Here is a 24,159-nt window from a genome sequence, read left to right on the forward strand (position 1 = left end):
TTTTAAAAAATCTTCAAATTGCAACCAGTCCATTGTGCAGTGTGATTCAGTGACTGGCACATCTCTGACACTATGTCCAATCATATAAATATTTCCTGTAAATATCCCCATATTGACTATTTGATGATGTGGGAATGCATTAAACGTTAGAAAGCTGGACTGGAAAGTTAGATAGCTTGTGGTGGGCTCTTCACCATTCATTAGAGTCTGTCAATCTTAAGAATGCACTGGCAGTACAGTGACTCTTGTTGAGCTGCTGCCTCACAACTCCAGCCACCTGTGCTGTCTCTGGAGTTTGCATGCTCTCCTTCTGACTGCATAGGTCAACTCTAACAGGTGCAGTTTCCTCGCATATCCCAAAGGCCTACTGGTTTATTAACTAATCAGCTGCTGTAATTTGCCCTTAGCATAGGTGGATGAGAATGTGGGAAGATTATGTTAGAGAGAAAATTGGAGGAGGAGAAATGGAATTTCTCTGTGACCTGGTGAAGGTTTAATGGGCCTAATGGCCTCCTGCATCTTCAGAAAATATGGAACTTGAAATGAAATTCCCTTTCAGGAATTAGTTAAATAAGAATTAGGCAAGTTATTCTGAAGCAAAATTATTTTTCCTGTGTTGTCTCCTTGGAATCGCTAATGAAAAATACTATTTAAGAATCTATATTGGGAAGCTTCAATTTTAGCTATTGTGCATTAAATACAAGTTGCAAGCACCAATGATGATTCCCATCTTCATCCAATTCCCTGTGCTTATTGTATTTAGTGTTGCAGAACAGTTATCAGCACTCTTCGGAAAATTGTGCTGTGCTTTCAAGACAAAATGACCAATGGTCCTTAATTTTTAAACAGTCACATTGATTATTCTCGCTAATTGGAAAGAGAATGTATTCTGTTGCATCTGGCAAAACCTCACGACATACCAATTACTTTAGAGTCAATAAAATACTTCTGGAATGTACATTCTGTAACATAAGGTAGATAGTCTGGAAACAGAAAACTCCCACAAATAGCAAAGTGTAATTTTATTCACTTTTTATTGATTGCATTGTAATGAAGTGGTTCATAGTACTACGTTGGGAACTTGTGAAATTTAATCATGGAAGGCATTGATTGGGTGAATGATCAGTCATTTTTCCAGGCGGGGGAATTAAAGAACTGAACTGGAGGCTATAGGTTTAAGATGAGAGGGGAAATGGCGCGGTCCAGTCCAGTCGCCGTCGTGGTAGCTCTGCGGGAACTGTGCGTTTTAAACTGGTATGTTTACTTTAAAATTATCCCTAAGTGCTCTAGCGTGTGCTAGCACTTAGCATTAACCAATGTACGACCGGGAAACGTTCGTAAAATTAAACTCGAGCGCTACTGGAGCACTATTAAACAGAAAACTACTCACCGATATACTGATAGAGATCATCAAAGGAGCGCACCGCGGCAGCAGCAGTGGGAACGCAGGTCAGTGGGAAAGTCGGAAAAAACACCGAGGGAAGCGAGGGGGGATTCGGAACAGGCTGAGAACCCAAGCCTTACGTCCACCTCTGCCCAGCATACTTCTGGCCAACGTCCAGTCCCTGGAGAACAAGCTGGATGACCTGAGGGCAAGGATCAGATTCCAGAGGGACATAAAGAACTGTGACATCCTTTGTCTGACCGAAACATGGCTGACCCCGCTGGTGCCTGACCAGGTGATCTGCCCATCCGAGTCCTTCACTGTTTTCCGGGCGGACAGAACGGAAGAATCCGGGAAATCCAAGGGCGGAGGAGTCTGCTTCTTGACCAATAATAACTGGTGCAATCCTGGAAATATTAAGACGCTTTCTCGTTCCTGCTCGCCGGACCTGGAACATCTAAGTATCTCATGCCGACCATTCTACCTACCCCGGGAGTTCAGCTCGGTGATCATCACAGCCGTCTATATCCCACCGCATGCGGACACCGACGTGGCACTGTCGACCCTACACGATGTGTTGTGTCAACACCAAAACAAGAACCCTCATGCGGCTGTGCTGGTGGATGGAGACTTCAATAGGGGAAATCTCAAAAAGGTCATGCCCAACTCCTACCAACACATCACGTGTGTCACCAGGGGGGAAAGAACTTTGGACCACTGCTACATGCCGTTCAGGAAAGGCTACAAGGCCATTTCTTTCCCTCCTTTTGGAAAATCTGACCACGCTGCCATTTTCCTGCTGCCGGAGTACAAACAACGGATAGTACGGGAAGCGACAGTGACGAGGGATGTAAAGCGGTGGGCTGACCATTCAGAGGCCATGCTGCAAGATGCACTGAGCGAAGTCGACTGGAACATGTTCCAAGCAAGTTCCAGAGACGTAAATGAGTTTGCGGAAGCGGTTACGGACTTCATTGCCACAATAGCCGATACCATCATCCCCACGGTAAGGGTCAGTATCTTCCCTAACCAAAAACCCTGGGTGGACAGGTCTATTCGCGTGGCCTTGAATGCTCGCACCGCTGCTTACAACTCCGGCCTGGCATCCGGCAACATGGACCACTACAAGGGAGAGTCCTACCGACTGCGAAGGGCAGTGAAGGATGCAAAAAGGAGGTACCGGGACAAGATGGAGTCACAGATGGAGCAGCAGGACACCAGGCGCCTTTGGCAGGGGCTACGGACTATAACTAGCTACAGGTCCAGCACCCCCTCAACCGGAAGTGCCGGCTCCTCCTTAGCTGATGACCTGAAATCTTTTTATGCACGGTTTGAGACGGGTAACACCACCAGCTCGCCGTCTAAAAACAGCACCGAAGGGGCGCTGGCTAGCGAGGCTGGAGGGGGATCCACCCCCGGGGATGTGCACAAATTCTCGGTGTCCGAGCATGAGGTGAGGTGGGCTCAGTCGCGGGTGAACACGAGGAAAGCTGGAGGCTCAGATGGTATATCTGGGCGAGTACTACTCAGTGCTACTCAGCTTGCTCCAGTACTCACCACAATATTCAACCTCTCCTTGGCAAAGTCCGTGGTCCCTGCATGCTTCAAAAGATCCATCATTGTACCGGTGCCAAAGAATGCCTCTCCAGCGTGTTTAAATGACTACCGACCGGTGGCCCTCACCTCGGTTTTCATGAAATGCTTTGAGAGGCTAGTCAAGAAGCACATCTGCGCCCTCCTTCCTCGCAACATGGACCCACTACAGTTCGCATACCATCCGAACAGGTCCACGGATGATGCGGTCTCCCAGGTTCTACACACCGCTCTATCTCATCTGGACAGCCAGGGGGGCTATGTGAGGATGCTGTTCATTGACTTTAGTTCAGCATTCAACACAATAGTCCCCAGCAGACTGGTTGAGAAGCTGCTGGAACTGGGGCTTAGCACCCCTCTGTGTGCCTGGGTCCTGGACTTTCTCACTGCCAGGCCCCAAGTGGTCAGGATGGGGGATCACACATCTAGCTCCCTCACCCTGAACATAGGATCCCCCCAGGGCTGCGTCCTTAGCCCCCTACTGTACTCCCTGTACACACATGACTGTGGGGCCAGGTTCAGCTCAAACTCCATCATCAAGTTTGCTGATGACACTGTGGTGGTGGGCCGGATCTCCAACAACGATGAGAAGGCCTACCGGGAGGAGGTGGCTGATCTGGCACTCTGGTGTCAGGACAATAGCCTCCTCGTGAATGTCACTAAAACAAAGGAGCTGATTGTGGACTTCAGAAGGGCTAAACATCCAAGGACGTACACGCCACTGGAGATAGATGGGTCTACTGTGGATAGGGTGAGCAGTTTTAAATACTTGGGAGTCCGCATCACAGAGGATCTGACGTGGGCAACGCACATTGCCGCACTGGTGGGTAAGGCTAAGCAGCGCCTTTACCACCTTAGACAATTGAGGAAATTCAGAGTGTCTCTGAGGATCCTTCATTGCTTTTACTCTGGGGCTGTAGAGAGCATCCTGTCCGGCAACATTACAGTCTGGTTTGGGAACAGCTCTGCCCAGGACAGGATGGCCCTGCAGAGAGTAGTGCGTTCGGCAGAACGCACCATGGGAACTACACTCATCCCCCTGCAGGACCTATACATCAGGAGGTGTAGATCCAGAGCAAGCAAGATCATGAGGGACCCCTGCCACCCCAGTAACGGACTGTTCCAGATGCTACGATCAGGCAAACGCCTCCGCTGTCACGCTGCGAAAACGGAGAGGATGAGACGGAGCTTCTTCCCACAGGCCATCAGGATTGTCAACTTTTATAACCCCAGAGACTAAATTTTTGTCGACACTAATAGTAACTTATTAACTTTATTTATATGCTGTAACTGTAATTCTTTTTTGTGCACAATCCGCAGGCACTGCCACTTTCATTTCACTGCACATCGTGTATGTGTATGTGACAAATAAATTTGACTTGACTTGACTTGAAAGATGTAACAGGAACCTGAGGAGAAGCTTTTTCACACAGAGGGTGGTGGCTATTGAAGCCCATATCTTGAATATAGTGTTTGATCTACATTGAGGACAGTCTGTATTACAGCCAAAAAGGTGCTGAATGCCCTAAGATGTCTGAAGGTAGATAAATCTCTTGGGCCTGGTCAGATAGATCTAAGGGCACTGTGGGAAGCTGGAGAAGAAATTGCTGACGTCCTGGCTGAGATATAGGAATCATCTTTCGACCAATGAGGTGCGGGAAGACTGCAGGGCTGCTAATGCTGTGGATCTATTTGAGAATAATTGAGACATTTGAAGAGGTAACCAAGAAAGTTGTTGAAGGCAGGGCTGCAGACATAGTCTATGTGGACTTCAACAAGGCTGTTGATAAGATTGTGCATGGTAAGCTGTTCAGGATGGTTAGATCGCATGGTATCCATGTAGAGCTAGCTAAGTGGATCTTCTTAGGCCCCCCTCGGTCATGGCTGACCATGGGTGATGCATCCTAGTTGGCTGCTTGCTCCACACCTCGGCTAGAGCAGCATCGCTTGGGGCAGAAAAGACCAATGCAGGAGTGACAGTTTCTGTCGCAAAGGTCACACTTATGTGTGGTCTCTGGTCTGTTGAAGTGGCTGCGCTCCTTTCTGCGTGCCCGTTTGTCTGCCGCTGCGTTCATCAGTTTCTCTATCCATTTTTGAGATGTTGGTTCAGGGTACCTCTCCAACTCGAACGGTCAGCTGCAAGGCTCTCCCACACCCAGCAGGACTCCACATCGATGTTGAGCGCCTTCAAATCTCTCTTGCAGACATCCTTGTAACGTAGCTGGGGGCGGCCGATGGTTCTCCTCCCAGATGTTAGCTCTCCATAGAGGTTCCTACGTTACAAGGATGTCTGCAAGAGAGATATGAAGGCGTTCAACACCGCAGCCTGCGCTGCCTGAGTAGAGTGTACATACTCGGAAGGCCAGTGCAAGACAGAATCTGTGCGTTGGACACTCTGTCTTGCCAGGATATACCCAGGATACGGCGGATGCTTCTAAGGTGGAAGGTGTTGAGTCTTCTCTCCAGTCTGGCATATGTAGTTCATGTCTCACTGCCTTAAAGCAGCGTGCTGCTGACACAGACATTGTAGACTGCTGTCTTTGTCTTCACTGTCGGCTTTGGGTTGGTCCACACTCGAGTTGTGAGGCGAGCAAGAGTTGTGGCTGCCTTCCCAATCCTCTTATCAATCTCTGTGTCCAAGGAGAGGTTGTTGCTGATGGTGGAGCCGAGGTACGTGAACTGATGGACGGCATTGAGTTCGTAGTCGTCGATGGTGATGACAAGCGGTGCCTCTGTATCCTGTCCCAGGACGTTCGTCTTCTTCAGGCTGATGGTCAGCCCGAAGTCCTTGCAGGCCTGATAGAAGCGGTCCATCAGTGACTGTAGTTCCTGCTGGGTGTGGGACACAACTGTTGCGTCATCGGTGAACAACATGTCTCCGATGAGATCTTCACGTACTTTTGTCTTGGCTCTGAGGAGGGTAAGGTTGAAGAGCCTGCCATCTGATCTAGTACACACGTAGATCCCCTCTGTTGCGGTGCCGTAGGGATTTTTCAGGAGCAGAGCGAAGAAAATCCCAAAGAGTGTGGAAGTGAGGACGCAGTCTTGTTTAACGCCACTGCGGATGTCGAAGGGCTCTGAGAAACTGCCATTGAACCGCACTGTCCCCTTCGTGTTGATGTGGAAGGATTCTATCATGCTCTGCAGTTTTGGTGGGCAGCCGATCTTTGGGAGAGCCTTGAATAGGCTATCTCTGCTGACGAAGTCAAATGCCTTGGTGAGGTCAATGGAAGCAATATACAGGGGCATCCGCTGTTCTCTGCACTTCTCCTGGAGCTGGCGAAGGGAGAAGACCATGTCTACTGTTGACCTTCCAGCTCGGAAACCGCACTGTGACTCTGGGTAGACACCTTCTGCCAGCTTCTGCAGGCGGATCAAGATGACCTGAGCAAAGACCTTGCCGACAATGTTGAGGAGGGAGATGCCTCTGTAGTGGTTGCAGTCGCTTCTCTCGCCCGTGTTCTTGTAGAGGGTACTGATCGTGGCATCCCTCATATCCTGCGGTACAGTTACTTCTTGCCAGCACTGGCAGAGGACTTCATGCAGAGGAAGCAGTAAGGTAGTCTTGCAGTGCTTGATCAGGTCAGGGGGAATCTCGTCGCTGCCTGGGGTCTTGCTGAGGCCAGGCTGTCAATGGCCTTGCTGAGCTCTTGTACCATCGGCTCCCCATCTAACTCGTCCATGGTCGGCAGGCACTCGATGGCGTCGAGGGCTGAGGGGGACACAGTGTTCTCTCTCTCTCGAGTAGAGGTCGGAGTAGTGTTCCACCCATCTCTCCATCTGCAGGCATTTGTCTGTAATTATTTCCCCAGTAAAGGATATGAGGGGGGCTGTCTTGCTCTGGACTGGTCCTAGTGCCTTCTTAATGCCATCGTACATTCCCCTGATGTTCCCTGTTATGGCGCCCGTCTGGATATCCTCACTAAGCTGTGTCCAGTACTCATTGGCGCAATGCCTGGCAGTCTGCTGAGCCTTGCTCCTGGCAGCCTTGAGAATCTGCAGGTTCTTCTCGTTGGCTGACCGCTTGTACTCGGCTAGGGTGGTGCGCTTGGCTTCGATGACGGGAGTCATCCCGGTCGACTTGGCCTCAAACCAGTCGTGTGTCTTTGAAATCTTCTTCCCAAAGCTAGCCAAGGCTGTGCGGTGCATGGTGTCCCGCAGAGTTTCCCACTTCTCTGTTGCAGAGTCTCCAGGACGCGAGGTGCCAAGTTCTCTCTCAAAAGCCTCTGCAAACTGTTGCACGAGGTCTGGATGGGGCATCTTGCTGACATCGGTGCGGGGTTTCCCCTGCTTCTTGGTACGGTAGAACCTCTTTGGTTGCAGCCTGATCTTGCAACACACCAAGGAGTGGTCTGTGTCGCAGTCCGCACTGTGGTAGGAGCGTGTGTGGAGAACGTTCTTGAGGGCGGCACGTTTGACTAGGATCAGATCCAGTTGATGCCAATGCTTTGAGGGTGGGTGTCTCCAGGAAACCTTATGCTGGGGCTTTGTCCGGAAGCACAAGTTGGTGATGCACATGTCATGGTAAGTGCACAGCTCGAGCAGTCGCTCTCCGTCTCATTCATTTTGCCCACACCAAACTGCCCAGGGCAGGAAGACCATAATTCGTGGTCTGCGCCCACTCTGGCGTTGAAGTCGCCCAAAAGAACAAGTTCTTCCTTGCTGGGGATGCTGCTGGTGATGGATGCAAGGTTCTCGTAGAACTCGTCCTTTGTGTCTGATGTGGAGGACAGTGTCGGGGCATACACGCTGACAAGGGTGACTGGGCCTGTGGTGGTGTTGAAGCGGAGAGTCAGGAGTCGTTCTGAGCAATTTCTGCCTGGTTCCACCGTGTTCAGCAGGCTGTTCCTTACTGTGAAGCCTACTCCGTGCTCTCTGGGTTCGTCAGAGTCTTTCCCCTGCCAGTAGAACGTGTAGTCCTTCTCCTTCAGCGTGCCCGAGTCTGCCAGCCTTGTTTCCTGAAGGGTGGCTATGTCTACGTTGAGTCTCTTGAGCTCGTTGTTTATGACAGCTGTTTTCCTGGAATCACTGATGTCCTGTGGGTTTACAGAGAGGCCGGTCATTGCCCGGACATTCCAAGTTCCCAGTTTTAGAGCTGGTCTCTTTTGATGTGTTCTTTTGTGGGCAGGTGCGATGGTTGCGATCTGCTGTTCGGATGATTCCTAATCCCCGTGCACCCAGTGAGGATAGCAGACCGTGGCGGAACAGCACCTTATTGGCTGGGGGCTGCCAAGCTTGAGGCGGGCGGTAGCTGTCCAGTGAGATCCGAAAATCCCTCCCACCGTCGGGAGCAAACCCTGGCGCCTCGCTTTACGCCAATCTAGCGATGACTTATATGGTAACTGTTGCTCCCCGTGTTGTGTCAACGCCGCAGGCAAAGCTGGAGTGTCCTCTCCAGGTTGTAGGTGTAGGTTTGCAGTGATGTGTGGTCGGATGCAAGCCTGGGCGATGTCATATGAAGGACATATATTCACAAAATGCTGGAGTAACTCAGCAGGTCAGGCAGCATCTCAGGAGAGAAGGAATGGGTGACGTTTCGGGTCGAGACCCTTCTTCATTCCTTCGCTCCTGAGATGCTGCCTGACCTGCTGAGTTACTCCAGCATTTTGTGAATAAATACCTTCGATTTGTACCAGCATCTGCAGTTATTTTCTTACACTCATATGAAGGACAGGCTGTTGCCCATGCAGCACGTCCCTCCTCTCCACGTCGCTGATCGATCCAAAGGAACAGAAGAGCCATTACAGTTTGGCACCAGCGTCGTCGCAGGAGCTGCCAGAACGAGGTTGTAGTCAACAACGAACTGCCTCAGGGACTCCGACTCCGGATTTTCTTGAGGTTTACTCCTGGAGCCTTTTCCATGACTGGATATGGCCACAAGGCAGTGGAGGTTTTAGATCACTCTCCTACTGCCTTCCCAGGCTGATGAGCCTCATCGGCCCGAGACTCGTGGGGGTGGGAGCGTCTACCTTCCCGTGCAGGTCTATAACACCTGCCCACTGCATTTAACTGGATACAGAATTGGCAAAATGGTAGGAAACAGAAGGGTTGCAGATGACACTAAAATAGGTGGTATTGTAAACAATGAAGGTTTATCAAGAATTGCAGCAAGATCTTAGCTGGGCAAGTTGGCGGAGGAATGGCTGATGGAGTTTAATTCAGATAAGAATGAGATGTTCCATTTTGGAAAGTCAAATCAGGGCATGACTTTCGCAGTGTTGGCAGGGTCCTGGGGAGTGTTGCAGATCAGTGTGATCTGGGGCATACTTCTCTGAAAGTGGTGTCACAGGCAGATAGGGTGGTGAAGAAGGCTTTCGGCATGCAGACCCTCATCTGCCAGTGAATTAAGTATAGAGGTTGGGATGTTACAGCTGTACAAGACTTTCGTGATGCTGCACTTGGCGTTTTATGTCACGCTGAATTTTGGTCATGCTGCTATTGAAGAGTTTCCATTAAGCTGGAAAGAGTGCAGAGAAAATTTATGATGATGTTGCCAGCTCTCAATGGCCTGCGCTACATATAGGGAGCAGTTTCTTCAAGTGAAATGTGTAGGGTGGAGTCAGGAAAATTGCCAACAGTTTTACTATGGGACCAGTTTGGATGCTGTGATGTATTATGAAATACTAACTGAACCAGTGCTTGTTTCATTGTCCTTGAGTTACAGTATATGATAAAAGAGAATGTAGAGTAAGGAGATTAATATAAATGTGTAGTTGATCTTTACTGTGAGAAATTTATTTGTTAAAATTGGGCAAAATGAGTGAGATCATAATTAGAATTCATATACAAAATAAAATGCATTTTTGTTGGACTTCTCAATATTTTTAACTTTTCTGGCTGTTCTCCAGAGCCTGCAGCAAATGAAATTTAAAGAGACATTAAGCAATAGACATTTAGCAATGATACACTTTAATTGGGCATTATTGTATTTTTCATTTTATACAGAAAGTAGCTTTCATGGTTTCTCTGGGATTGGTTACACATGATCACCTTGAAGGTAAGAATATTTTTGGCTGCTTTCCTTTTGTGTCTTTTGCAATTCTGTTTGTACATACCATTTAACTGAACCTGCCCGTCACAGAAATAATTATACGCCATTAAACTGGCGCCCTTTTATTTGAGGATAGGTTACAGTGAATCATATCTACTTCCTTCAATTATGGAACCCAATTACCCTGTCTGGATAAAAAAGTTGTGATAATAGAGGCATGAATTTAATTTAAAATAGATAACTCCACTACAACTTTGTGGGTTAATGCTTTGCGAGTTAAGAGTCTAAAATCAAATAGACTAGATGATTCCAAATCCGATGTGTGCTCAGCACTGGGCTAACAGTCAAAATTGCAATGGCAGGGATTGTAATGAAGTAGGATGTTGTAGTTGTCGCTGCCTCACAGCTCCAGCAATCTGAGTCCAATCCTGCCCTCGGTGCTATATGCATGGAGTTTGTATGTTCTCCTTCTGACGACATGGTTTTTCTCCAGATGCTCCATTTTCTTCCATGTTTCAAAGATGGGTAGGTGGTTGGTTAATTGCCTCTAATATATAGGTGAGTGACAGATTTGAGGGGAATGTGTGGAGAATAACAGTATCAGTGCAGATAGGTGCTTGGTTGGTACAGACTCAGTGGATCAACGGAACTGTTTTCATGCTATGTGACTCTTATCAACAAAAATCTTGTAAACCAAGTTGATTATTATTAAGTGGCTTTAACGGACTGTCTAATATGTAATAATAAAACACCCTCAGTTTGGTTTACAAGATATTTGGATTTACAATTAGTTAAGCCTATTAAATTGGACAGAGCACTGGAGTACATTCAGTTGCCAGCTTTGATGCAAACAGCACCAAATGAACTAGTTCAAAATTGAGCTAGTTTTGAGATGCACTTTTTTCCTTAACTTTCCATTCAAACCTATTTTTCTTATGTCTACTGCAAAATCTGCCCTGGACCAGCACAATCAGATTTAGTTTTAAAATGTGACTTTTGGGGTGTGACTGCAAAATTAATTCTGAGAAATATACTTTGTAACATGCAGCAATTTAAATTTAAAATGTATTAAATGTATTACTGCAATTTAAAATGTATTATTCACAAATTGTAAACATTTTATTTAAAGTATGTTGTTCAAAAATATCTGCAAGTAACATATTAAATAATTGAAAATGCCTTGTATAGTTATATTTTAGTACCATCATCATTTTCTGAGTTTTCTGAGTAAATTAAAACATGTCTATTCATAAGATGAGTTTTGTTGTGTCTAAAATAAGGTTTTGAGAGCCCTCTTGAAGACCAGCACATTCACTCATTTGTGTAGGAACTGCTATGCTGATTTACACAGAAGATAGACACAAAAGGCTGGAGTAACTCAGTGGGTCAGGCAGTATTGAGCAGTATCAGAAATCTCATTTATTAGCATTTTGCAATAATGGTTTTTCGGTCTGGGTATAGGCAGTTTTGGGTTCGGGGCTGCCTCCTTGTTGGAGTTTAAAAAAAATTAAACTACAAGAAAAAAAACATGCAGAAACAAGGTGTGTTGAATGACCTTTGAATGTTAAACTTTGAGATTTTTTGTTGCACTGATCCTCTATTTTGGGGGAAATGATATGGAAAAAGACTAGTAGAAATTCCAATCCTTTGATTCCTCTTAAAAGAAAAAGCTTTGAATTTTCAAAGCTTTGGTTTTGGAGAGAAAGTGCTGGAAGAAACTTTCTAGGTCCACAAATGCACCCTCAACAGGTAGAGAAAGCAGACACAATTGGTCTTATTACAAAGAGCGAACTGAGAATGATTGCTGAGGGTAGGTCATGTGAGTGATTCTCTTGATGAAAATCAAAGGGCAGGGATTTAGTTTACTTGAATTAAGTGCAGCATAGCTCGTTGTATAGATTTGTACCTGCATTCTTCACATAACCAAATTTATTTGAGAGCATGTTGAAGAGGGCCATTGAAAGCAATGTGGAATGACATTCCTTCATGGATTCAGTTCATTTGAACACAAGAAATCTTAGTTATTTTTAGGCCCCCTGGCTGACCATAAGAAATAGGACCAAGAATATCTTTTATGGTTTCAGAAGTCTGCTCCACATTCAATAATTATGGCTGAACTTATATTGTAAAACAACAAGATCAGAGAAAGTGTGTTAAGTGTGGAATTCAGGAGTGAAGCCAAAATGTTAAATTATTTAACTTGCAGATATGTCTGGGAGTAGATGCGTGTAATGTAGCTTTCTATTTTTGATATTACACAGAAATCCAAAGCAAGAGGCAAGAAAGAAAACGGCGAACAACAGCAAATCCAGTGTATAGTGGAGCAATTTTTGAACCAGAGGTACGTTAAAAAAATTACCTTGCACTTTATCCAAATTAATTTTTTTTAAACACTGCTTTCTCATATGGTTATTATTCTTAAATAACTCCTGATTAATGAACATCAACTTTACATTGATCTGGGAAAAGTAATTAGCCTAACCATAGAAATTCCCATTCTCAACCTTTATCTGTGATTCTTTGTGTCTCCATTAATCTGTAATTGGTGGATAGAAGTAAATTATGTTATTAAGAACACTAAAATGCCTTTAATTTCTAAAACCAGTCAAAGAAAACAATAATATTTATCCAAGTTTGATACCAATTCAGGAAACATTCTGTTAGGAAGGTTAAATCTTCTCATGTTGCATCTATCCCCATGCCCTTCACTCCAATATATTTTTTTAATTATTTTCCGCTGTTTTGAGAGTTCATCAATTTGGCATAGGTTTAACACTTCAGTACTTTCATATTCAGAAGAAGAATAGATCATCTGTGCAATCTAATCTTACAGTCTAGTTAAATTTTAACATGACTTCCACTCAGAATATCATTAATCCTGCTTATCAATAAATTATTTTTAAAAATCTTTTTAGCAAATAATAAAAATGCAAACTTATTTAACACTCATAGGATTAAAAGGGAATACATAATCAACTGTAATTTCTGCATGAAATGACAAGGCCACATATTAAATATTTAAATCTCTCATTTTAATCCTTACAAATAATTACAATTATTGAATACTTTAAATATACTATCATATATATCTATATACTATTAAAACTCAGATCTTGTATGTGTATGTATTTTTTGGGGGTTTGGCCTGGTATATAGATAACAGCGATTGCGGCAAAACGGCGAACCGTAGCGCGACGGTTTTCGCACCGCCTCAATCGCCAATCTCGCGCTCGCTCGGCCGTGATATTTTCATTTAATTTGATTGCGTGTTTTTTAAGTTACAGAGGTTTTAAAGCGCTGCCCCCCCCCCCCCCCTTTTCAGGGGGGCGCTGTGGTGCAGATTTAGTCTTCAGCGTGTGATGTCACAATGCCCCTGTGAGATGAGCTCGAGCTGACCCCCCTTCCCCCCCCCCCCCCCCCGCGGTATTCAGCGTGTGATGTCACAATGGACAAGCAGCTGCTATTGGGTGTCTACTCTTTACAAATTTACATCTTTTTATTTTTAACCTTTTTTTTCAAGGGCTTCAGCTTGTGACGTCACAATGCTTGTGTGAGATGGGTGCGACATTGTTGCGAAAGGCAACTGATTGTTTTTTAAAGTTGTGTTTTTTATTGCAAGTCACTTAACATACACAGATCAGCATGGGGCCCCTATGCTCGTGGGCCACCGGGGCAAGTGTTTCCCACCCATTCCCCCCTCCCCTCCCCTCCCCCCCTCCATCCCCCTCCCCTCCTCCCTCCCTCCCTCCCTCCCCCCTCCCTCCCCGCCTCCCAGTTACAATGGAAACCCTACGGGGACGGGCCCAATGGGGAAAGAGGGGTACTGGGAAAAGGGGAGGTCCCCCTCCCTCCCCTCCCCCCTCTTCCCCCTTCCCCCCTCCCCCCCCTTCCCCCCTCCCCTCCCATTTTAGATTTTCTGTTTAGATTTTCTGATAACGATATGAAATGCCTTTTGAGCTTGTGATGATAAAATAAGAGAAAGACTGAGAGATCAGGACTAGTGGGAAGAACCTGCATCCCATAAAATAAGTTATTTCATCCTTCGCTACTAAGATTTATACTGTATGTTTTGTTTTGTAATGCAGCGCAAAAAATCAGCAGTAACTTACTTGAACAGCCCTGTGCAGCCTGGGACACGGAGAAGAGGTACTTTGGATTTTACAAAAGTGAATATTTGGAGGCACCATTATTCACTTTTGCCTTTCATTTACATTTATTTGCCTTTATTTATATAAATAAGTAACAGGGATGCTACAGCTATTTTTGAGATAATAAAGCCTTGGCTTTGAAAGCACATCTAATGCAACAAAATTCACAAAATGATTTTATATTTGACTCAAAGAAGTATTGACCAGAATTTGTTCAAGAAGTATGCAATCCTTCTAGATTACCTATATTTTAGAAAAGACTTATTAAAGGCAGAAAGTTTTCCATATTATTTACTTCAACAACTTTATTTTATATGATATCAAGAATGTAAGCACAAAGGCAGGCACTTATCCAAAGAGAAGAAAGACAAATGTATACTCTTGGGCATCAATTAATGGCCAGTTTGGGAATCCTCATAAGGCCCAACTAAGACCTGAGAATTTTTCCTTTTTGATAACAGCACCTTTCTTAATCATAACTTTTATTTACTGAACATAATGCTTTTGATCAGTAGATTATGTTTAGGTCAACATAAACATGTTGCGGATGACTCGAAGCTGGGGGGCAGTGTTAGCTGCGAGGAGGATGCTAGGAGGACTTGGATAGGTTAGGTGAGTGGGCAAAGGCATGGCAGATGCAGTATAATGTGGATAAATGTGAGGTTATCCACTTTGGTGGCAAGAACAGGAAAGCAGACTATTATCTGAATGGTGGCCGATTAGGAGAAGGGGAGATGCAACGAGACCTGGGTGTCGTGGTACACCAGTCATTGAAAGCAGGCATGCAGATGCAGCAGGCAGTGAAGAAAGCGAATGGTATGTTGGCATTCATAGCGAGGGGATTTGAGTATAGGAGCAGGGAGGTTCTGCTGCAGTTGTACAGGGCATTGGTGAGACCACACCTGGAGTATTGCGTACAGTTTTGGTCTCCTAATCTGAGGAAAGACATTCTTGCCATAGAGGGAGTACAGAGAAGGTTCACCAGATTGATTCCTGGGATGGCAGGACTTTCATATGAAGAAAGACTGGATAGACTCGGCTTGTACTCGCTGGAATTTAGAAGACTGAGGGGGGATCTTATTGAAACATATAAAATTCTTAAGGGGTTGGAGAGGCTAGATGCGGGAAGATTGTTCCCGATGTTGGGGAAGTCCAGAACCAGGGGTCACAGCTTAAGGATAAGGGGGAAGTCTTTTAGGACCGAGATGAGAAAACATTTCTTCACACAGAGAGTGGTGAGTCTGTGGAATTCTCTGCCGCAGAAGGTAGTTGAGGCCAGTTCATTGGCTATATTTAAGAGGGAGTTAGATGTGGCCCTTATGGCTAAAGGGATCAGGGGGTATGGAGAGAAGGCAGATACAGGTTACTGAGCTGGATGATCAGCCATGATCATATTGAATGGCGGTGCAGGCTCGAAGGGTCGAATGGCCTACTCCTGCACCTATTTTCTATGTTTCTATGTCAAAACAAATTACAAATATTTTTGCCCATATAGCAATATGGCTGGATTGATTAAAAAAGTTGCTGGTGTGACAGTTCTACAGATGTTTGTAATTACTGAACAATGTTTAACATTTCAAAAGGTCTTTATGTCTGGTGTATTTACAAAATATGTTCAAGAAGAGCATGCAAATACTAGAATACATTAATCAGTTCTTCAATTACAAATTAGCCCTTTTACAATTTGGTCTGCATAGCAAGCTTTAAGACATCATGAGTATAACTTTAGAAATTGTTTGAACAGATTGTTGATACTTTGGAAATGTTTGTACTTTTATGATGTTTCTACTCAATACTTCCAAAAATTGAAATCTTGTTTATGAATAACAAATGGGCTGGATTGTGGTCAATCTAACCTGCCTTCACACTGAGCACACAGTTGCACTTGCCTGAGTCCATGAGGCCCTCCCTTGACATATTTTGATAGTTGATTAATGTCAAAAGCATATTTTCTGTTCTTAAATATCTCTGATTTTGAGAGACTTTTAAATAATGTGGAGTTGAACAATTTTTAATTGGAAAGAATGAAGTTCCTTCCTTATTTGATAATGGGGTACATCCTACTTTGAACCCATCCTTTCTCCCTTGATGCAAAACCTTCCCACCCATATCTGTGGCACCTCCGACTTTCTCTACCACTTTGTTAGTTTCAAATTCTTGTACTCACCCAGTATATTCTTACCATTAATGTGCAATCCCTCAGAATCTCCATTTGACACAAGGATGGTCTGAGGCCCCTTCATTTCTTTGTTGACCAGAGGCCCAACCAATTTACTTGGGCCCATGCTGTGACTTTTTTGTGAGGGAAATGCGGGAACAGATTTTCTTTCAGATCTCCTCGGGTCCCTCAACTCTTGTTCTGATATATCAATAACTGCAATAATGCTGTTTCCTACACTCAATCAGAACACTAAAGTTTAATTACTTTTGCTGCCATTTTCCACCATGCTTTCATCTTCGCATGTTCCATCTCTGACTCTTCTCTTCCCATCCTTGATCTCTATCTCAGGGGATAGGCTTGCAAGAAACGCCCATTGAGAGTCCATAGACTCCCATACTATCTCAACTGTATTTCCTCCCACCCTGACTCTACTCCATTTTCCCAGTTCCTCCACTTCCATTGCATTTTCTCCAATGAAACGATCCTCCACAGAGACAATTATTGCCCCTGAGATGTCCTCTTCCTTCCTGAACAATGGCTTCCCTTCCATCCTTGACAGTATATCATCTATTCCCTATATCCCTGCTCTCATTGCCTCCCCTCCTAGACAGAGCAACGATATAGTTCCCTTGGTCCTGGCCTTTCACCTCACCGGCCTCTGTGTTCAACAGATAATCCTTTGTAATATCTGCCAGCTTCAGCAGAATTTCAACACCAAACATCTCTTCCATCTCTCAACATTTTGAAGGGACTATTCTTTTTGTATTTCTCTGGTCTGCTCTTCTATCTGCAACAGCCATTCATCTTATGGCACTTTTCCATATAACTGCAGACATTATCCTTTTTGCTCTTTCCTTCCTGCAATCCAGGATAACAGTCTTTCAAAGTGAAGCCAGTGATTCAATTGCATCTCTTCCAATCTAGAGTTAAAATTTGGAGTTTGCAATGTTGTCTCCTCTGTGTTGCAGAAACTAAATGTCAATTTGGGATAATTTTGTAGAGCACCTGCATTCAGTGTTAAGAAGTGATGCACAGCTCCCTGCAAACAGCAAATTTAACTCTTCACCACTCTCCCATTCTAATCTGTCTATAGACCAGGCCTAACATAAGCTTAAGGAACACAACCTCATTTTCCATTGGCACGTAGTAGGCATTGAAACTGAATTCTATATTTGGGGAACTCTTTCTCTGTCTTGATCAGAACTGTCTATTTTGGCTCTAAGTCTACGATTGATATTGGCTTCGTTTTTGGCTCTCCATTAGCACAGCTTGACCTGCTAGGCATGTCCTATAGTCCTACATTTACACCTTTTTATGATCTTTTGTTTGTATTTTTCTTCTCCTTCTACAAAAGTCCTCATCTCACAGATTTTATACTATTTTCTTCTCTCTAACTGCCCCCCTTAAACCATTGATTTGATGACCTCTACAACTTGAGCAATAAAATAAAATGCTGGAGGAACTAAGCAGATCAGGCAACAACTGTGGAGGGAAAGGACAGGCAAAATTTCTGGCTGGGATTCCTTTTCAGACTGGAGTAGCGGGGTGAAAGCTGGTAAAGAGAGGTGGGATTGGGACAAAGTTTGGCAAAGTAATATGTGAGTATAGGTGAGTACATTCCTCATCAGGAATGGTCCTTTGGCCCCTCTGTTTCTTGAACAGCAACCCAATCAGATCCCCTAAACTAACAGTGTCTTCCACCTGGCGGAACTTGTTCTCACCTGTAACAACTTATTTTTTTACTCTTATCACTTTCATCAAGTTAAATGTGTAGCCATGGGTAATGTTTTTGGCCCTAGGTATGCCTCTCTTTTTGTTGGTTAGGTATAACACTCCTTATTTCGAATGTACATAATTCCCGAGATCTTTCTCTGCTACTTCCACAACTTTATTGGGGCTACTTCCTGGACCCGAGCACAATCAGTGATTTCATGAACTTTATTACAAACTTCCACCCTGCCCTCAAATTCATTTGGACTATTTCTGATATCCCATTCACCATTTCTCAAACACTCTGTCTCTATTACAGGGGACAGACTATTGATTGACTCCTACTACAAAGCCACGGAATCCCTTAGTTACCTGACCACACCTGCTCTCACCCTGCCTCTTGCAAGGATACCATCCCTCTCAATCTCTCCATCTCCACCACATCTGCTCCCAAAAGTAGACTTTTCAATCTAGCACATCTGAGATGTCCTCTTTCTTCATTAAACAGTTTCCTCCTTGCTGATGGATGGAGTCCTCACCTGCATCTCCTTTGTATTCCAAAGTTCTGCAGTTACTCTTTCTCCCCTAGATGGAACAAATAGAGTTTCCCTGCATTTCACCTTTCACCCATCATTTCCTGACATTTCTGCCATCTTCAACGCGATCCCAGCACCAGTCACATCTTCCCGTCCTCATCCATTTCCATTTACGGCGGAGACCATTCTCTAAGCAACTCCTTGGTTTGCTAATCCCTACCCACCACTCCTGAGGTATCCCCCTACATTTCTTCTCTTTCCTCTTTCTCTTCCCCCACCCCCCACTCCAGTGCTCCCATATTTTCCCACCACCCCATTTGTCCTGCTCCTTTCCCCTCTTCCCCGTGCTCCATACTTCCCTTTATCAACAGTTCAACAACAGTTCAACAACAACAGAGCTTTATTTGTCATTCGGTACCAAGGTACCGAACAAAACTACATAGCAGTCACACAAAAAAGAACACAAGACACATAACACCAACACAAACGTCCATCACAGTGACTCCAAACACCCCCTCACTGTGATGGAGGCAACAAAACTTCCACTCTCTTCCCCACGCCCACGGACAGACAGCTCGTCCCCGACCGACCCGCACAGTCCCCGCAAGGGGGTGGAAGTCCCCGCGGCCGAGTCGCACCGGGCGCTGAAACGTCTCGCGGCCGAGCCGGGCGATGGAAGGCCCCGCGACCGAGCCTTGCGCAGCTAAGTCCCACGGCCGAGCCGCACCGGGCGATGTTAAGTCCAGTGGCCGAGCCGCACCAGCGATGAAAAGTCCCGCGGCCGAGCCGCACCAGCGATATAAAGCCCCGCGGCCGAGCCGCACCGGGCGATGTTAAGTCCCGCGGCCGAGCCGCACCAGCGATGAAAAGTCCCGCGGCTGAGCTGCACCGGGCGATGTTAAGCCCCGCGGCCGAGCCGCACCGGGCGATGTTAAGCCCCGCGGCCGAGCCGCACCGGGCGATGTTAGGCCCCGCGGCCGAGCCGCACCGGGCACTGTTAAGTCCAGCGGCCGAGCTGCACCAGCGATGTAAAGTCCCGCGGCCGAGCCGCACCGGGCGATGAAAAGTCCCGCGGCCGAGCCGCACCGGGCGATGAAAAGTCCCGCGGCCGAGCCGCACCGGGCGATGTTAGGCCCCGCGGCCGAGCCGCACCCCGCGCCATGAGGAAGAGACCTAAAAGAGAAAGGTTTCCCCCACCCACACCCACACCACCCACACCACCACCCCCCACACATACACAACCAAAAAAAAAAAAAACCCATCCCAACACCGACACACAACAAAAAAAAAGGAAAAAAGACGAACAGACTGCTAGCGAGCCGCAGCCGTTAGGCGCCGCCACTTCCGCCTTGTATCACGCTCCTCCTCCACATGTCACCTTCCACACACATCCCTCCCGCCCGGCTTTACAATTCACTCTTTGTCTCTTTTCGTTATCAGCACCCTTTTGTAACTTACTCCATGCAAATGCCAATCACCCCGCCCCCCCCCCTCACCTGTATCCACTTATCACTTGCCAGGCTTTAAGTCACCCCCTCCTCTCTTTTCCATATTTCTTCCCTTACTCCAATTAGATTGATGAAGGGCGACAACCTGAAATTTTGTTTGTCCTTCGCCTCCACAGGTGCTGCCTGACTCACTGAGTTTCTCAAGCATCTGCAATTTTTTGTGTATCCATTGGACTGCAAAAGCTTGCCCCAGGGGGTTTCCTGGTCTCACAAAATCAAAGATATTCCTTTTATTCAATGTATTAAGCCCCATCTGTTTTGCAACATGTTTTATTCCTCTTCCCCAGTTCTGGCAAAAGGTCTTTGACCTGAAATGTTAACTCTTTCCACAGTTGATGACTGACTTACACAATCTTTGCGGTATTTTCTGGTTTATTTCTGCATTTTCTGGTTGCCAAATACATGAATTCCCCTTTCCTTTCCCACACTGACCTTTCTGTACTTGGCCTCCTCCATTGTCAGAGTGAGGCTCAAGGCAAATTGGAGGAACAGCATCTCATATATCGCGTGGGCTGCATCTCATATATCGCGTGGGCAGCTTACAACACAGTGGTTATGATATTGATTTCTCTAACTGCAAGTCACCCTTGCACACCTCTCTCTCCCTGTCCCTCCCCCACCCAGGTGGTACCAGCTTCAAAGTCGTCTTATTGAGTCTCATTGTTCTCGTTCTTATCTAGCACACAGCTAGGTAAGAACGGTGGCGCAGCGGTAGAGTGGGGAGGCACGGTGGCGCAGTGGTAGAGTTGCTGCCTTATAGCGCTTGCAGTGCCGGAAACTCGGGTTCGTTCCCGACCACGGGTGCTGTCTGTATGGAGTTTGTACGTTCCCCCCGTGACCATGTGGGTTTTCTCCGAGATCTTTGGTTTCCTCCCACATTCCAAAGACATACAGGTATGTAGATTAATTGGCTTGGTGTATGTGTAAATTGTCCCTTGTGTGTGTAGGATAGTGTTGGTGTGCGGAGATCGCTGGTCGGTGTGGACTTGATGGGCTGAAGGACCTGTTTCTGCGCTGTATCTCTAAACTGAACTAACAATGGCCTATTTTCTTTATCATTGTTACTTTTTTGCATTCCTTTCATTCATTTGTTCTAAGAAAATAACTGCAGATGCTGGTACAAATTGAAGGTATTTATTCACAAAATGCTGGAGTAACTCAGCAGGTCAGGCAGCATCTCAGACTGAAGAAGGGTCTCGACCCGAAACGTCACCCATTCCTTCTCTCCTGAGATGCTGCCTGACCTGCTGAGTTACTCCAGCATTTTGTGCCTATCTTCGATTTAAACCAGCATCTGCAGTTCCTTCTTACACATCTGCATTTTTAAGATTTTTTTTCTATTATTTTACCGCTAAACAAACAAGTGATAATAAATTATACAAAACAATACAAAACATTCACACATCTGTATATTTCCTACAATAAAGGAGCAGAAACATTAGAAAATCTTTTTTTCAGCGATAACCCTTATTGAGCAGAATAGCTATCTTCAGCGTTCAACCATAATTTTATCTATCATGTGGCTCTATTCTTTTTATCTATAATATTAATTACATAAAAATGGCAGCAAAAGTGACAAAATTTTGTATTACCTTTGGTACAATATTTATTGCAACAATTTCGACTGCTGAAATTTGAGCAGAATTAACGTTTTAGTCATTCAGTTGATAAGAGCTGTTGAAACCTTTATGAATTTTGATGTGAAAGAAATTTATCAGTGATTGTTCTAATTAAGTTTGTTTAAAAATGAAAGTCATGTTAATGCAGTTATTCTGCACAAATTCATTACATTCATCCCATTTCAAAGTTTGTTACTGGGGTAAAAATGATGAGACACTTTGGACAAAGTTTAAATTCTCTAAAGTTTAATAACACTATAAATTCTCTTCTGAAAATCACTTGTATTCAGCATCTAGTTTCACAAATATTGGTAGCAAGGCAATGACTTAAGACTTTAGAGATACAGCGCGGAAACAGACCCTTCGGCCCACTTGGTTCATACGACCAGTGATCACCTCGTACACTAGCACTATCCAACACACTAGGGACAATTTACAATTTTACCGAAGCCAATTAACCTACAAACCTGTACGCATTTGGAGTGTGGGAGGAAACCAGAGCACTCGGAAAAAACCCAAACGGTCACAGGGAAAACGGACAAACTCCAAACAGACAGCATCCGTAGTCAGGATTGAACCGGGGTCTCTGGCGCTGTAAGGCAGCAACTCTACTGCTGTGTCACTGTGTCGCCCCGAATTCTAATAAAAATTGAAGTATTTTGATGAATATGGTACTTATGAAAAAGGATGATTAACTCAAGCTTGCCCATAAATGACTGAATACTGATGATATCTCCATCTTCACTATTGTGGAGTGGTATGAAATGTATGTGTTCTTGTTTTATTAAGATCAATCTTCCTCAATATAATTTTTTGAGGGAGTTTTTTTTCTAAAAGGCTATTTGTGGTGGTTTTTAATTTTTTTTAAACTGCAATGTGAATTATTTTAGACAATAGACAATAGGTGCAGGAGTAGGCCATTCAGCCCTTCGAGCCAGCACCGCCATTCAATGCGATCATGGCTGATCACTCTCAATCAGTATCCCGTTCCTGCCTTCTCCCCATACCCCCTCACTCCGCTATCCTTAAGAGCTCTATCCAGCTCTCTCTTGAACGAATCCAACGAACTGGCCTCCACTGCCTTCTGAGGCAGAGAATTCCACACCTTCACCACTCTCTGACTGAAAAAGTTCTTCCTCATCAAATATAAGTTATGTATTAAAATTAGGATTGCACCAGCTGCTGTAGTGCAAATGTAATGGTGTACCAACTTCTGGTGGGCTGATCTTACTAAAAGACCTTTAAAACAGATCCTGGTTTGATTTTGAGGACATTCAGATAGTTGATCTGTAACTCTTGATTGCTTGCTTAAAATTCAAATTTTAAGTGTTGTATTTGGAAATTTAAAATACTTAATTTTTATACCATTTAACTTATGATTGTTTATTAACACTGACCTTATATCTTATGATTGTTTATTAACACTGTCTATGCTCCCCCTTTCTCTTTCCTCAATGGCAGCCAATGAGGATCAGTGGTTGAAGGTATGTGTTTGTATATATTTTGTGTTTTTGTTTTTGTTTCTTACGTGTAGGTCGCCCTCCTAAGTACACTAACGTGTTGGGTCTGGGGGCAATGGTACCTTCCTCCCCTCCAAGTCATCCTGCCTCCCCAGATTTCGAAAAAACAGAGAATTTGCTCAGTTTTGCTGCTCCAACACAGTCTGCATCCAGTCCCAGCTCTGTAGATGTAAGTTACAAACTTCACAGGGTTACTAAGCCAGAATATTAATTTTGACAATTTATGTAATCTTTTATCATGGATGACGATGTATAAAATTGGAATAACAAAAACTTGAACTAAAACTTTAGCTTCCCCAACCCCTCCTTTTCCTTCAGCTGCATTATTTTTCACCTCTCTTCTATGCATGCAGTTACAAAACAAAGCCTCCAGCTCGACCCTACAACACATGATTATTATAAGCAATGCAAAGTGCATCATATATTGCAACCGTGGTGGTTTTGTCTAGATTTTTGATGTTTTGGAGAATGCGTTCATGTTATTAACAGAATGGACTATATTTTATTATGCATTATTATTATTATTACGTAGGTGATATAAAAGTTCTACTGCTTTAAATCTAGCCCATTACAGAGAATGAAACTCCTATTGATTTCAGGTGTAAGGACTGAATATGATTTTGAATAGCCTCACCCAATTTCAACAATGTTGTTCAACAGTATGAATTTTAGTTCAAAGATGGCATTAATGTATTCATAGTGATTAGTAACTTTTAAAGGCTAAAGCATATTGGAGCAAACTACATGTAGCTATTCCTCACCTAAATATGCTTGTTTATGGGTAACAGTCAAATAATATTTCCTTCCCCATCATTGACATCGCTGCCAAGGTGAGTTGAAAATTTACCCCTCCCCCCCCCATTTTGAAGTTTGAAGTAAGATTCATTAACTTTCTGCTGCATTGAATTTTGATTTACAGGTGCTTGTAAACCTAAATGTCTTCAAATTAATTAGCGACTTGCTATTTCATGATAATGCATTGGTGAACC

General features: G+C 44.7%; 1 protein-coding gene across 5 annotated transcripts in view; it reads left to right on the forward strand.

Annotated features, from left to right (window-relative positions):
* Positions 1–24,159, forward strand: part of phf21aa (PHD finger protein 21Aa) — a 208,208-nt gene that overhangs the window by 160,139 nt on the left and 23,910 nt on the right. For 3 of the 5 annotated variants that reach the window (XR_013548426.1, XM_078415094.1, XM_078415091.1), the window contains 4 exons: positions 9,923–9,974; positions 12,230–12,309; positions 14,054–14,114; positions 23,185–23,339. Coding sequence is in view for 4 of the 5 variants with exons in the window: in XM_078415094.1 (XP_078271220.1) it covers positions 9,923–9,974; positions 12,230–12,309; positions 14,054–14,114; positions 23,185–23,339 (348 nt within the window). In the remaining variant the exon portion in view is untranslated. Of the gene's footprint in view, positions 1–9,922; positions 9,975–12,229; positions 12,310–14,053; positions 14,115–23,111; positions 23,135–23,184; positions 23,340–24,159 lie in introns of all 5 variants that reach the window. The other 2 variants (XM_078415093.1, XM_078415095.1) reach the window with 1 other exon arrangement.

This window comes from Rhinoraja longicauda, chromosome 18 (genome assembly GCF_053455715.1).
Source record: "Rhinoraja longicauda isolate Sanriku21f chromosome 18, sRhiLon1.1, whole genome shotgun sequence".
Lineage (NCBI taxonomy): Eukaryota > Metazoa > Chordata > Chondrichthyes > Rajiformes > Arhynchobatidae > Rhinoraja > Rhinoraja longicauda.